General features: G+C 44.4%; 1 protein-coding gene across 7 annotated transcripts in view; it reads left to right on the forward strand.

Annotated features, from left to right (window-relative positions):
- The window catches only part of ralgapa1 (Ral GTPase activating protein catalytic subunit alpha 1), a 102718-nt gene that overhangs the window by 40673 nt on the left and 46089 nt on the right, over positions 1 to 15956 (forward strand). For all 7 annotated transcript variants that reach the window (XM_071201695.1, XM_071201693.1, XM_071201694.1 and 4 more), the window contains 6 exons: positions 2895 to 3005; positions 3462 to 3530; positions 3623 to 3760; positions 6896 to 7079; positions 9874 to 9992; positions 10479 to 10598. In XM_071201695.1, the coding sequence (XP_071057796.1) occupies positions 2895 to 3005; positions 3462 to 3530; positions 3623 to 3760; positions 6896 to 7079; positions 9874 to 9992; positions 10479 to 10598 (741 nt within the window). The remainder of the gene's footprint in view (positions 1 to 2894; positions 3006 to 3461; positions 3531 to 3622; positions 3761 to 6895; positions 7080 to 9873; positions 9993 to 10478; positions 10599 to 15956) is intronic.

The raw sequence follows: 15956 nt of genomic DNA on the forward strand, positions 1-15956 counted from the left end.
AAGAAGAGTCAAATACGACTTTGCACACCTTTCCTCATTCAAACCCCGAGTGTGACATCAACAGCTAGTAATATTAATAAACTGTTATAACAAAAACTTCCAATACAAAGGAATACTGATATATTTTTCTTCTTGAATGTAATTCACAATCCTCTTTTTAAACAATGGCTTGATACCACACAATGAGAGCTGCATTGCTCGTGTTGTGTAGCCAAAGAGTGATACACAAACATCGTCTTGTACATTGCCTCAGGTGGTATTGTCTGTTTCAGGCCCGCGGATCAGACACACTGTCCAGCATTCACCGTCTCATCTGCCGCCAAGTGGCTCGAGATGGACACACACACACATACCTCTTCCACCTTGGAATCCCTAGCCCGTGTATCGGCAGCCAATGGCCAGCTACAACATCACATCAACACACACACACACACACACACACACACACACACACACACACACACACACACACACACACACACACACACACACACACACACACACACACACACACACACACACACACACACTAGCATTCACTGACTCCTGGGAGCAAACCCTGGACAGTCAATATGTTTGGTCCTCCTTCAGATAGGACACTAATCCAGAGGGAATGCTGCAAGCTGTGCACACATCTTGTCCACTTGCATCTCTTGCCTTCATACCAGCAGCCAGTAGCCCCACACACAGGCCCAGTGACATTCAAACACACACACAATCACACACACATAAACAAAGCTGTAGGGATTGTCATGTTTCCATGTGGAGCCACTTCCTGCCGTCTTGTTCCCGCTACCCGCTCCTGCTCGTATCTAGAAGCACTTTTAGTTTCCATGTTGTAATCCTCATTGCAGCATCTGTTATTTATTTCTCTTGTCACTAATTGACCTGCATTCTATTGTATACATAAAAGAAAGATTAACACCCTTATAATATATAACATTAATAATAATAATGGGTTTAATTTATAAACGCACTTCATATCTGAGTATCCCGAAGTGCTACAAGCATTTAGCATGGAACAAAATAAAAACTGTACACAACACAGTAGAGTGATTAAAAAGCAGTCAAAACAAACAATACAATAATAAAAGGGTAGTAATAAGATGAAAGGCCTAGGAAAAGGCTCGATTGAACAGATGGGGTTTGAGGCCTTTTTGAAAAGCCTCCACGGTCTGTGCTCTCGTGTGGTCGGGGAGAGCGTTCCACAGGCTGGGAGCAGCCGCGCAGAAGGCCCGGTCTCCCATAGTACGGAGCTTGGTCCTGGGGGGTTTGAGGAGGTTGGTTTTGCTGGAGCGGGAGGTCCGCAAGGAAGTATGAGGGGTGAGGAGTTCCTTGAGGTAGGGGGGGGGGGCAGTTCCATGGATACACATTACAAGAATAAAGGATCACAATCATTCGATTTGATAATATAGGATTATGACGAACGTATTTGTTGCCCCAGTTAAGAAGCAGTTATAGATTGATGCAGGAATGAGTCCTAAAACCCGGGAATGAGTTAGCATTTTAAGCTCTTACGGTACGTCCACACAGCAGCTTTGAAAACATCTTGAAAATCTTGGAGCTGGGCGTGTCTGAAAGCTTGGGGATTTTTTGCGACCAACAACCAATCACATGAATCTCCCGCCCCCGACATACAAAGCAAAAAACCCCGGCGATTTTATGCGAGCAATATATATATATATATATATATATATATATATATATATATATATAAACTCCCCAAACAGGCGAAAACCTACCAGTTCCCCCACTGTCTCTGCCACCTCCCTCCATGCTGGTTCCTCCGGTTTGTATCCGTTAATAGTTCTGGTCGTAAAGAACCGGGTGATTTGCTACCGTAACTTCTCGTTTGGAATATGAGGAAATGAACTGCGGTCTGTTTCTCCCTGCTTACACGCGGTTTGATTGGCTAGCGCTTCTAATGTCAGATTTGCATAAACGGGATTTGATTGGCTGGCGCTTCCAGCTCAGCTTCAAAAGTTGAACATTGCTCAACTTTTGAATCCTGAAAATCCTGGAAATCTTCGCTTCGCTCCCCCACAATGCAGTTCGGCGAAAAGCGAGGCAAAGTGACGTCATCCCCGTTCAAAGTCAACGGGCAGAGAAGCGTTGGAAGCGTTGGAAGATTTGTTTAAAGCTGCTGTGTGGACGTACCGTTAAGCTTCGATTATTTTAAAGTCAATTTATTTTTAAATGTTTTTTTGTTAGATGCCTTAAATAAGGAATGTGGTAAATAGAAGATTCAGGATTATTTTACGTTTTGTTCTAAAATATGTGTAAGAAGAACTCAGATTTCATACTTTAAAAAAGTGGCATTCCTTAAAGGTGGGGTAGGTAAGTTTGGAGAAACCAGCTCGAGTGCACTAGAATTTGAAAATACACAGCCGGAAAAAATCTGCCACTTCCTCACAGAGCCCCTCCTCCAACACACACGACCAATGAGGGCACGAGATAAGTGTGTGCCCAGATGGAAGGCTGACAGGCAGGTAGGCCATCCAGTTACTTTAGCCGGGCCGGCTCAGATGATTGGTCGTGCTTTTTACAGTACTACGGCTTCCACAGATGACATTTTTTAATGGATTTTTTGTCAAAGCACTTCAGATATTCATTGCTATCGGATGTTAAGAGCATTTCATGGAATATAACAAGTGTATCTCGAGCCGGTTTCTCAAACTTACCTACCCCACCTTTAATGTTAAAACAATTACAAGTAGAGACCTGCATTCAAATCTTTCTTAAGTATACTTTTAAGCCAATACTTTCATACTTTTACTTGAGTACCAAAAATTGAGTACTTGTTTCCCGAATCATATATATTAAATGAGTGGATCAAATAATGCGTTTGCTCCAAACACCTGTGAATGAAGTCACATATTTGATTGTGTTGGCAGTACCCCAATAAGAATGTAGCCCTGGTGGCGTCGGACATCCTGCACCTCCTGATCAGCCACGTGGATTATCTTCAGGAATTCCCCCCCGACACTCCAAAGAAGATTGTAGAGGTGAGACTTTATTTGTTTTAATTATTTCAATACTTGTTTAATTTCTTATTTCTGATAAATGAAATCATAATGTGTGAATGGAATCAATCAATTAGAATCAGCATACTTGGATTATCATGGATACATCTGGTTTGGTAACAGTTTTAGAGAAATAAAAAAATAAATAAAAAAAATGAATACTGAAATATATATATATATATATATATATATATATATACACAAATATTTAGATAAACAAGTAGGTCTTTATCTAATGCAGTGTATCACTTATAGTTGTATTTCAACCGTTTCTGATTATAGGTGTGTAGATTATCTAGTGGGAAATGAAGTCAGATGTAATATCATATTTTCTTATTTTTGGATTTATTTTTACATGATTAAATTCTAACCAGAAGTAATCATTGTAACAGTTCTGATGTAGAAAAACAATTCTTCTCTGATTGTATTTGTTCTTAGATTCTGATCGCCACCATCACACACTTGCTGCCTACTACCGAGACTTCTCCTCATGAGCTGGATAAAAGGGTAACACACATTCACTTTCCCATCACACACTGTATTCCTCTTTCTGCTTGGAAACTCACCTTTTACCCGTGTGTATGTTTATTGTGTGCCAGCTGGTGGTGTCCCTCCTGCTGTGTCTGCTGGACTGGGTGATGGCTCTGCCTCCAAAGACTCTCCTCCAGCCTGTTCAGACCAGAAGCCCCCCAGAGAAGGAGCAGCCCACCAAGACCCTGCTCAGCTGTATTTATAAGGTGTGTGTGTGTGTGTGTGTGTGTGTGTGTGTGTGTGTGTGTGTGTGTGTGTGTGTGTGTGTGTGTGTGTGTGTGTGTGTGTGTGTGTGTGTGTGTGTGTGTGTGTGTGTGTGTGTGTGTGTGTGTGTGTGTGTGTGTGTGTGTGTGTGTGTGTGTGTGTGTGTGTGTGTGTGTGTGTGTGTGTGTGTGTGTGTGTGTGTGTGTGTGTGTGTGTGTGTGTGTGTGTGTCTTTAACATAAGGTCAATTATGTTCTTCAAACTATAGGGAAACATCATATATTAAAGCAGTGCTTCTCAAACTTGTTTCAGTAATGTACCCCCTGTGAAACATTTTCTCAGCCAAGTACCCCCTGACCGACCCGGGACATTTTTGATAGAAAAAGCCTATATACATAATTACAATATAGTGATGTTCCATCAGTGTGTGATTTATTAACTCCTTCATGCATGAATTACAACAAACTAAGGATATTTTCATCTTTATGCCTGAATGAGTCCGGCAGTGGCTCAGTCAGTAGGGGCTTGGACTGTGAGCCGTAGGCTCGCTGGTTCAAGTCCCCGTCTAGACCTAAATATGGAGTGTGGACTGCTACTTGGAGAGGTCCCAGTTCACCTCCTGCCCTGCCGTGGTGCCCTTGAGCAAGGCACCAGACAACCCCCTTCCCCCCTCACTCCCATTGCCCCCCGGGCGCTGTCCAATAGCTGCCCACTGCTCCTAGTACTAGACTCCTGGTACTAGGAGGTGTTAAAAGCAGAGAACACATGTCACTGTGTGCTGTGTACTCTGCGCGTGTGACCATTAAAGAGGGTTTCATCGCTCTCTATTCGATCTAATATAATATAACGAAAACCAATTAAAACAGATTTTTCCAAGGAGTTTTTCAATTGAAGTAATATATGTTTAACAAACCAATGAAAAACTATAAGATACAATACTTAAATTTGACATGTTTATATGAGGACCCCCTTAGTGGTTCTAGGAATATTATATATAAAATTGTGTTTTCTATTTCACTTATTTTACTAAGATTATTTTTGTAATCATGCATGGTATTTTTTGAATTAACTTTTTATTTATTTTTCTCACGTACCCCCTGCAGTACCCCAATGTACCCCTAGGGGTCCGCGTACCCCCATTTGAGAATCACTGCTCTAAAGCAGGGGTGGGGAACCTTTTTCCTCAAGGGCCATTTCAATTGCTTCAACATCCTCCGAGGGCCGTACAAATTATTGACCTCTGCTTAAAAATACTAAAATCACAGCCCATTAATTTGGCCCTTCTTTCATGCTGTGCAAAGAAAAAGCAACTTCTTAATCCAGATATCTTACCATGACTCGTGCATGCATGCACGTGCACGGTTGTGGCAGGACCACCAAAACAGAAAGATATGGACACAATATGTGTGCAAATTCAATGCAAAGGACTTCGAATCAGGGTAAGTTTGAGTCCCACTGCAGTCAGCATCTCGTTGTGTCCCTGGGACACTTCACCCCAAATTGCTCCTGTGGGGATTGTCCACAGTATTGAATGTATGTAAGTCGCTTTGGATAAAAGCGTCTAACAAATGACATGTAATGTAATGTATTTAGTGTCCTAACCATGTGAACATGATTTAAGGGCGGGGGGGCGGACCTAACCTCCTCTAGCGGGGTCCGTGGGCATGCTCCCCCAAGATTTATTTTTAAATGTTGAAGTTAAAAGCATCAATCTGGTGCACTTTGAGGGCAACATTAAGAGATCTATGGAAACATCTCTCAACACCCAGATGAAACAGAACTGGAAGCCGATTTTCTTTTTCTTTATGGATATTTTACAAATCACTCCCCTTTCAAATTGTATTCTTGTATACTTACTTTATTCTCTTATTTTTGTATAACTATAATGATCATATAAAGATGTGCCTCTACCTCACTGGTTGTAGAAAAAGCTTCTTATATTCGTTAGCATAGCTAGCTAACCAGATGCTAATAACAACAAAGTTATTGACTGTATGATCAGTATCACAGATGAACAGATCGCCACTGGGCTTTCAGCTAAAGACACAGCCACGCAGAAACGGCGGCATGTGTACGGCTCCTTATCTGAAGTGCCGGAGCAGCCCTTGTGATGACACATTAGGCTTGTGTTGTGTTCAATGACCCTGATTTTAGCAAGGAAAAACAGGCACTCGCTTGTTTAATTCTTTTGCGGTCTAGATTTCTTTAATTTCTTAATTTTTTGCGTGTATTTATAAATTACCTCGAGGGCCGTATCAAATGGTCTCGCGGGCCGTATACGGCCCGGAGGCCGGAGGTTCCCCACCCCTGCTCTAAAGGGACAATTGAACTGATAATCAAAATGAAATCCTCTAACATGTAGTGCTTGTTATCAATTTAGATGTGACTTGCTGAGGGCGGCAGATATCGGCCGTAGAGATGTCGGCTCTATCTCCAAAACACATTTCTTTCTACCGAACTTCATCTGCCAACACTCACACAAAAACGTTAAATTGTAAAAAAAATCTAAACACTCGTACAGTTGGATTTATTAGAGAGATTTATTAGATTTATTAGAGAGATTTATTAGAGAGATTTATTAGATGTATTAGAGAGATTTATTACCCCATCTAGAGTAACAAGAGGGGAGCAATTTGCTGACATTTTGACATGTTGACTGAAAGGATGTTTAAAGGGAACTGGATACAGTGTCGTAGGCGGGAGGAAAGTTGCTCAGTGGCGCATGGAGCCAGAATGCCCTGACTATGCAATTTACTGACGTCTCTTTCCCAATGTTTCTTAATGGGAAAATTATTTTTGGGCCGAATGACGTCACATACTGATATGGAAGTTGTAGTACCAACGTTTGACCCCTAGACACCCATTTACCACCTGAGCCGCAGCCACCCAATATCTCTGCATACAATACATAAAAGCATTTGTTATAACAGCAACACTCTTCACATTCTGTTATTAATGTTAACCTGGTCATAACTTACACTTGGCACACTTTTAAGCATAAATTCCCCCTAATCCTATATTAAAGATAAGTGTTCATCACATAAAGTGTAAGCATCAGGGAAGTAAAGCTGAACATGGGCTATTAATGAGGCTCAATGGAGTTCAATCTGATGTCCCTTTCCTTTTGAAATATTCCAGGTGTTACACGGCTGTGTGTATGGAGCCCAGTCGTTCAACAGTCCTAAGTATTACCCGCTGCAGATGTCCGACCTGCTGAGTCCGGACTACGACCCGTTCCTGCCGCTAGAGAGCCTCCGAGAACCAGAACCGCTGCACAGCCCGGACTCTGAGCGCTCCAGCAAACTGCAGCCTGTCACCGAAGGTAGAATATCACACACTCAGAAACCTATTATCCAGCAGGGTTGGGATTTTTTTTTTTTAAATATGTTGATTTTTAAAAAATGTTTCCCCTTTACCAAATCAAAAGTACCGTACTTTTCGGACTATAAGCCGCGACTTTTTTCCCCATTTTTTTTTTGTACAGCTAACGGCCACTAGGGAACCTCCTAAATCTATGGATTTTACAGGTAACATTAACCACCTTAACACTATGGGCTCTAGGACCGGTCCGCGCCCGCCACCTTTAAGCGGCGGGCTCCAGCAGGAAAAGCTGGAGGCCGGAAAAGAGTGAGACAGGTCGCGCGCCAAAGTAAAAGTGGAGCCGAGAGACAGAACGAGAGCAAGACAGACGGACAATGTAGCTGCTGCGGCTCATATGCAGGTGCGCTTTATAGTCCGGAAAGTACCGTAGGTCATTTGGGATAATCTTGCCATTTTTGATAACTGAGGTGATTTCTTCGTAATTGTAGTTTATTTTCAGAAATGAGGGGATTTTTTATTTTTATTGAATCATTATGAGAAATGGGATAAAAATGTACTTTGAAAAATACAATGATTTTTCAAAAGTGAAGTAATTTTTCAGATATTAAGTTATATTTTTTAAATCACCTCATTTCTGAAAGACCCTACCCTAAACCTTTAATGTATTTCATTACAAATACTAGTTACCTAAATATAATCAGTAAGCTTATCGGAGTATCACAGTATAGAAGTAATGTTACTATTGGATTACCTCAATAAGGGAATACTTGTTTTGTATCCTGATTACGTCACCCCGTTACGAGTCTGTAATACCTCTCTATATGTAAAGTGATGCATTGGCGTGTGTGTGTGTGTGTGTGTGTGTGTGTGTGTGTGTGTGTGTGTGTGTGTTTCCATGTGAGAGTGTGTGTGTGTGAGTGTGTGTATCCGTGTGTGTGTATCCGTGTGAGTGTGTGTGTGTGTGTGTGTCCGTGTGAGAGAGTGAGTGTGTGTGTATCCATGTGAGAGAGAGTGTGTGTGTGTGTGTGTGTATCCGTGTGAGTGTGTGTATCTGTGTGTGAGTGTGTGTGTGTATCCGTGTGAGAGTGTGTGTGTATTCGTGTGAGTGTGTGTGTGTGTGTATCCGTGTGAGAGTGTGTGTGTATCCGTGTGTGTATCCGTATGTGTGTGTGTGTGTATCTGTGTGAGAGTGTGTGTGTATCCGTGTGAGAGTGTGTGTGTATCCGTGTGTGTATCCGTGTATCCGTGTGAGAGTGTGTGTGTATCCGTGTGTGTATCCGTATATGTGTGTGTGTGTGTGTGTGTGTGCGTGTGTGTGTGTATCTGTGTGAGAGTGTGTGTGTATCCGTGTGAGAGTGTGTGTGTGTGTGTGTGTGTGTGTGTGTGTGTGTGTGTGTGTGTGTGTGTATCTGTGTGAGAGTGTGTGTGTATCCGTGTGTGTGTGTATCCGTGTGAGAGTGTGTGTGTATCCGTGTGTGTGTGTGTGTGTGTGTATCCGTGTGAGAGTGTGTATTGTCCCCTGCTGCGATCCACCAGGATCAGCGTCTCGGCTAATGACCGGAGCACCACTATAGACCACGCTTCACTTCTCCTCTCTCCCTCTTTACTTCTATCTTCTCTTCCTCACCTCTTCACTTCCTTTCTTCTGTTATTCTTTTAGCTTCAATCTCTACTAACATTATTTATTATTTTCCTTTTTTACTGACATGTCCTTTCCCTTCCTCCTCCTAAAGCTCTGCTGAGGTTCAGGGAGATGTTGAGAATGTCTGGTCAATACATATCTGTACTCTACACACAGCCCTGCCAATAACAAGTGTGTGTGTGTGCGTGTGTGTGCGTGCGTGCGTGTGTGTGCGTGTGTCACAGTGTGTGTGTGTGTGTGTGTGAATGTGTGTGTGCGTGACAGTGTGTGTGTGCGTGACAGTGTGTGTGTGTGTGTGTGTCACAGTGTGTGTGTGTGTGTGTGTGTGTGTGTGTGTGTGTGTGTGTGTGTAAGTGTGTGTGACTGTGTGTGTGTGTCAGTGTGTCACAGTGTGTGTGTGTGTGTGTGTGTGTGTGTGTGTACTGATGTTGATTAGCCAGGATCTGCTGGCAGCACAGTGTGTGATGGCATTGGCTTCTGCTCAGCATGAGGCAAACTATGTACGAGCTGAATGTGTTTCTTTAGACCTCTTCCTAGTTTTCTCGCTGTAATTCCTGAAGTTTTCTCCTAACTTGCAAGTATAAAAAGTAAAGGTCTTACACAGTGGGGCGTTTTGTCTGCACGTATCTTTAAGCATTTTTGTTGTCATTATTTTTTGCTCAACAAGAATATATCAATGTTTTGTGAGAACACCATTTTTTCCTGGGTTTATTTGCGTCTAGTGATGTCACGAAACATGTATATATATGGAAAAGGACAAGGGCCACATTTAGATCAGACCAAACATCTTTGTAAAAGATTAAATTAAAGTCAGAATTCCGTGTAAAAAGTCAGAATTCCAAGATATATAATAATATAATATTTTTGGAATTCTGACATTAATCTCAGAATTCTGTCTTTAATCTCATAAAAAAAGGAATGCGCATGGCCCTTAGCCTCCTCCTTAGATATCATGTTAAAAATACATATACAATAATATTCCAATTACTCCAGCGCTTCGCAAAATAATGTATTTTCTGTTTTCAACGCTCCACACACCAATTAGGTTCTTTTGTCAAAAAAGAGACTGTAAACAAAGACTGTGCACTTTTAATATTTGCTGATTTAAATGTATTGTTCTAAAAAACATGTCCTCTGTGTCCTCTTTCTGCAGTGCGAAGCCGGATTCAGCACGGCCTGGTCTCCATCGCAGCCAGCACTGTAATCACACACTTAGTCAACCATCTAGGCCATTACCCCATGTCCGGAGGGCCTGCCACTCTGTCCAGCCAGGTACTGTGGATTGATGCTAACAATGCCAGTCTGATGTACTCCCCTGAGTGATGCAGGGAGGTAGGCAACCTAAAAGTTAGCATTGCACTGGTTCCTCGACAACAAGCCAACGGGAACAACAATTTATAGTCGCACAACTTTGGAATCCAAATCACTGAGATGATTTTCTTTGTGTTTGGCATGATGCCGTTAAATGTGCCCGACAACCGTTGAGTCTCATGTAGCCACTTGTTAGCACCCACCCTGTTTAGAAACTGGTGTTAACAATCAACCTCGCTTCAGACATCCAATTAAAACGAGGCAAAACAAACTGAAAGTCCAACTATGCTGAATCATTACCGGGTTTTAGGACTCATTCCTTCACCAATGGATATGCTGATGGGACGTGTTTGTCCTTCGGGGAATACACATCATAAACCAGTCTTGATGCTTTAATCAGATCTTACATCTTTCGCTGTAACGGCACCATTTTCTATGTTGTTCTAGGTGTGTGAAAACCAAGATAACCCGTTCTGTGAGAGTGCAGATCTCGGACCGGAGCTTTTCCATTCCCCTAACCTGCAGTTCCTGGTTCTGAACGGCTCCACGCTGCTCTCCGTGTATCAGGTAACCTCAGTCAAAAGAAAGGGGCTGGAGAACTCTGACATCAAACGCAACAGCCACTAACATTATCTGAACATCATGCAGTTAAAGCGTCTTCATTTGTATTTAGCCACTGTAAGAATGGAAATGTTACTTAGTAAGTTAACATGCCTACATTGCATATTTTCTTAATTGCCTTAATGACGCCGCAACTGCCCGCCAAGAACTGGTACAGAATGTAACCGCAAAACGACCGACAAACACAAGACGCTGAAAAAAATCACCGGTGCTGGCTAAGTAGCTTTTGCTTCCAGTCCTTTTAGAATTAGTTTCTTTATTAGAGATGCACACATGTCACATTCTCAGCCAATAGAGATGTTTTGAGTCATATTTTGGCCAATACTGATATTTGGAGTACCATTTGGCCAATATCGAAACCAATGTTTGCTGTAGCAATTTAGCTGATAGCGATATAGGCCTATGTTTTAGTGTTTATTTTTTGGTTTTCACTATAAGCCTTGTGTAGTGTACATTTGTTTAATTATTAGTTATTATTTTATATTATATGAACCCTCTCTACCCTGAGTTGATTGATCAAGTTAAAATCATTTTAGTTTTTCTGATAAAAGTTCTATCAAGTGTAAAGAAGGTGTAACTATGAGGAAGACGCCAAAACATTCCCAAGAAGTGTTGTTTTAGGGCAGTTGAGATGTGTGGTTGTTTGAAAAAAGTATACCATTCATATTTGCGTACCATGCTGCGAATGGATCTGGCCCTTCCTACATCCAGGACATGGTTAAACCGTACACCCCAGCACGTGCTCTCTGCTCTGCATCAGCCAAACAGCTCGCTGCACCCGCACTGCGAGGGGGACCCAAGTTCCCATCAGCAAAAACACGTGGGTTTGCTATCCTGGCTCCAAAATGGTGGAATGAGCTCCCCATTGACATCAGGACAGCAGATAGCTTACACACCTTCCGGGGGAGACTGAAAACTCATCTCTTTCGACTCCACTTCGAGCAATAGAACTATTAACAAAGCACTTACAGTGGGGCAAACAAGTATTTAGTCAGCCACCAATTGTGCAAGTTCTCCCACTTAAAAAGATGAGAGGCCTGTAATTTTCATCCTAGCTATACCTCAACTACGAGAGACAAAATGAGAAAAAAAAAATCCAGAAAATCACATTGTCTGATTTTTAAAGAATTTATTTGCAAATTATGGTGGAAAATAAGTATTTGGTCAATAAAAAAAGTTCATCTCAATACTTTGTTATATACCCTTTGTTGGCAATGACAGAGGTTAAACGTCTTCACAAGGTTTTCACACACTGTTGTTGGTATTTTGGCCCATTCCTCCATGCAGATCTTCTCTAGAGCAGTGATGTTTTGGGGCTGTCGCTGGGCAACACAGACTTTCAACTCCCTCCAAAGATTTTCTATGGGGTTGAGATCTGGAGACTGGCTTGGCCACTCCAGGACCTTGAAATGCTTCTTACGAAGCCACTCCTTCGTTGCCCGGGCGGTGTGTTTGGGATCATTGTCATGCTGAAAGACCCAGCCACGTTTCATCTTCAATGCCCTTGCTGATGGAAGGAGGTTGTCACTCAAAATCTCACGATACATGGCCCCATTCATTCTTTCCTTTACACGGATCAGTCGTCCTGGTCCCTCTGCAGAAAAACAGCCCCAAAGCATGATGTTTCCACCCCCATGTTTCACAGTAGGTATGGTGTTCTTTGGATGCAACTCAGCATTCTTTCTCCTCCAAACACGTCTAGTTGAGTTTTTACCAAAAAGTTCTATTTTGGTTTCATCTGACCATATGACATTCTCCCAATCCTCTTCTGGATCATCTAAATCAGTGGTTACCAACCTTTTTAAGCCCAAGATCACCGACCTCGGCCTAGGTGAAAGGCGAGATCTACTTATTGCAGAATTGAGTGAAAAAGACGGCCCAGACAGTGCTTCCAATTTGAGGCCTTTTATAGGCTAATTGCATCTGAATTACTGTTACAATGAAGGCTCCATAATCAGCTCACGGCATATAGGCAGGGCAGGGTTTCCGTTAGCCGGTAATTACCGGTTTTTAGCTGGTAACATTTATAAAAAACAGGTAAATTCAAAACCTGACGGTCAAAATGTCTGGTAATAATTAGGGAGGCTCCGATCGATCGGCCGCCGGTCATTATCGGCCGATATTCACTCTTAATAGTTTGATCGGTGCTCTCTATAAAGGCCGATCAGGAGAGCTGGATCTGATCGATATGGACATAAACGCGAGTGAAGTGTAACCGGACGCGAGAGAGAGAGAGATCAGATCAGCTGCTGAGTCTGACCGAGACACGCAGCTCTGCAGAATCACCTGAAGCCCCGCCCTCTGTTTAGCACGCTGCAGGAGCTGCTGTCAAGAGAGAGAGGGAGGGAGAGGGGAAAAGAGAGGCTCCGTTTCTCCCGTGTTATTATTCAAAGTTGATGTAAACTTCTGAATAATGTACGTTATCTACTACAAGTAGTTTGTTTGAATGTAATAATTATGTTGTTTGTTGTTTGTGGAATCATTTATTGAAAAATTAATCTGAATTTTTTTTCGATCTGTTACGATTATAAACTGAAGCAATATCAAAATGAGCCCCGTGAACTGAGTTTTAAACATCAGCATATCTGCTCATAGTCCGGTAATTACCTGCTTACGGAAACTCTGCTACACAACTATTATTATTATTATTGAAATATGACCGGTAAGTTTCAAATTTGTCCGGTAAAATAAAATCTGCCCGGACATTTGACCGTCGAGAAAAAATCCTAGCGGAAACCCTGAGGCAGTGGTAAAGTGCTATTTTTTTTATGAGTGGGGGGCGGACCTCACCTCCTCTAGGGTGGTCCTCACCTCCTCTAGGTCCTCACCTCTTCTAGGGGGAAGATTTTTTTTAAAATATTGAAGTTAAAAGCATCAATCTGGTGCACTTTGAGAGCAACATGAAGAGATCTATGGATACCTCTCTCAGCACCCATAAGAAACAGAACTGTCAACAGATTTTCTTTTTCTTTATGGATATTTTACAAACCAGGGCACACAAACCTCTCTACCACGGTAAGGTGCTGGTTCTTCAGAGAGGTGCCCTGATGAACCTGGGGGCTGTGTTGTCTGGAACCTTGTGTTCCTGGTAGGGTCTCCCATGGCAAATTGGTCTCAGGCAAGGGGCCAGACTAAGATTGGTTCAAAAGACCTCATGAAAGGAAAAACAAGAAGTGAGGATACCCGGCCCGGAGGAAGCCCGGGGTCCCCTTCTGGAGCCAGGCCCAGAAGGAGGACTCGTTGGCGAGCGTCTGGTGGCCGGGCTTGCCACGGAGCCCGGCCGGGCCCAGCCCGAAAAGGCAACGTGGGCAACACCTCCGCTTCTCTGTCCCGCGGGCCCACCACCTACGGGAAACATCGATGGGGTCGGGTGCGCTGCCAGACGGGTGGCAGTGAAAGCGGAGGGTCTCGACGGACCAGACCCGGGCGGCAGAAGCTGGCTTTGGGGACGTGGAACGTCACCTCTCTGGGGGGGAAGGAGCCGGAGCTTGTGCGGGAGGTGGAGCGGTACCAGTTGGATCTGGTTGGGCTCACCTCTACGCACAGCGTCGGCTCTGGAACCTTACTTCTGGATAGGGGTTGGACTCTATTCTTCTCCGGGGTTGCTCAAGGTGTGAGGCGCCGGGCGGGTGTGGGGATACTCACAAGTCCCCGGTTAGGTGCTTCGTTGTTGGAGTTTACCCCAGTGGACGAGAGGGTCGCCTCCCTACGCCTGCGGGTTATGGGGGGGAAAACTCTGACTGTTGTGTGTGCTTATGCACCCAACAGCAGTTCAGAGTATTCGGCCTTCTTGGAGACCCTGGAAAGAGTCCTGTATGGGGCTCCTGAAGGGGACTCCTTAGTCTTGCTGGGAGACTTCAACGCACATGTGGGCAATGATGGAGACACTTGGAGGGGCGTGATTGGGAGGAACGGCCCCCCTGATCTGAACCGGAGTGGTGGTTTGTTACTGGACTTCTGTGCTAGTCATGGATTGGCCATAACAAACACCATGTTCGAACATAAGGATGCTCATAAGTGTACGTGGTACCAGAGCACCCTAGGCAGAAGGTCCATGATCGATTTCGTTATCGTATCATCGGACCTGAGGCCGTATGTTTTGGACACTCGGGTAAAGAGAGGGGCGGAGTTGTCAACTGATCACCATCTGGTGGTGAGTTGGGTCGAGTGGCGGGGGAAGCCTCTGGATAGACCTGGTAAGCCCAAACGTGTAGTTCGGGTGAACTGGGAACGTCTGGAGGAGGCCCAAGTTCAGGAGGCCTTCAACTCACACCTCCGGCGGAGCTTTTCGGGCATTCCTGTGGAGGTTGGGGACATTGAACCAGAGTGGTCGGTGTTCAAAGCCTCTATTGCCGAAGCCGCGGTGGGGAGCTGTGGTCTCAAGGTCTTAGGTGCCTCAAGGGGCGGTAACCCTCGAACCTCCTGGTGGACACCGGTGGTCAGGGAAGCCGTCCGACTGAAGAAGGAGGCCTTCAGGGATTTGTTATCCCGGGGGACTCCCGAAGCAGTTGCAAGGTACCGACAGGCCCGAAGGGCAGCAGCCTCATCCGTGGCCGAGGCAAAGCAGCGGGTGTGGGAGAAGTTCGGAGAAGACATGGAGAAGGACTTTCGGGCGGCACCAAAGTTGTTCTGGAAAACTGTCCGACACCTCAGGAGGGGGAAGCAGGGAACCATCCAAGCTGTGTACAGTAAGGATGGGACGTTGTTGACCTCAACTGATGGAGTGTTGGGACGTTGGAAGGAACACTTTGAGGAACTCCTGAACCCGACAACTCCGCCCTCTATGTTAGAGGCAGAGCTGGAGTATGACGGGGGATCAACGCCAATCTCCCGGGGGGAGGTCACTGAGGTCGTCAAACAACTCCACAGTGGCAAAGCCCCGGGGGTGGATGAGATCCGCCCGGAAATGCTGAAGGCTCTGGGTGTTGAGGGACTGTCATGGTTGACACGTCTCATCAACGTTGCGTGGAAGTCGGAAACGGTACCGAAGGAGTGGCAGACCGGGGTGGTGGTCCCCCTTTTCAAAAAGGGGGATCAGAGGGTGTGTGCCAATTACAGAGGCATCACACTACTCAGCCTCCCCGGGAAAGTTTACTCCAAGGTACTCGAAAGGAGGGTCAGGCCGATTGTCGAACCTCAGATTGAGGAGGAACAATGCGGATTCCGTCCTGGTCGTGGAACGACGGATCAGCTTTTTACTCTCGCAAGGATCCTGGAGGGGGCCTGGGAGTACGCTTATCCGGTCTACATGTGTTTTGTAGACTTGGAGAAGGCGTATGACCGGGTTCCCAGGGAGTTACTGTG

Source organism: Pseudochaenichthys georgianus, chromosome 22 (genome assembly GCF_902827115.2).
Source record: "Pseudochaenichthys georgianus chromosome 22, fPseGeo1.2, whole genome shotgun sequence".
Taxonomy (NCBI): domain Eukaryota; kingdom Metazoa; phylum Chordata; class Actinopteri; order Perciformes; family Channichthyidae; genus Pseudochaenichthys; species Pseudochaenichthys georgianus.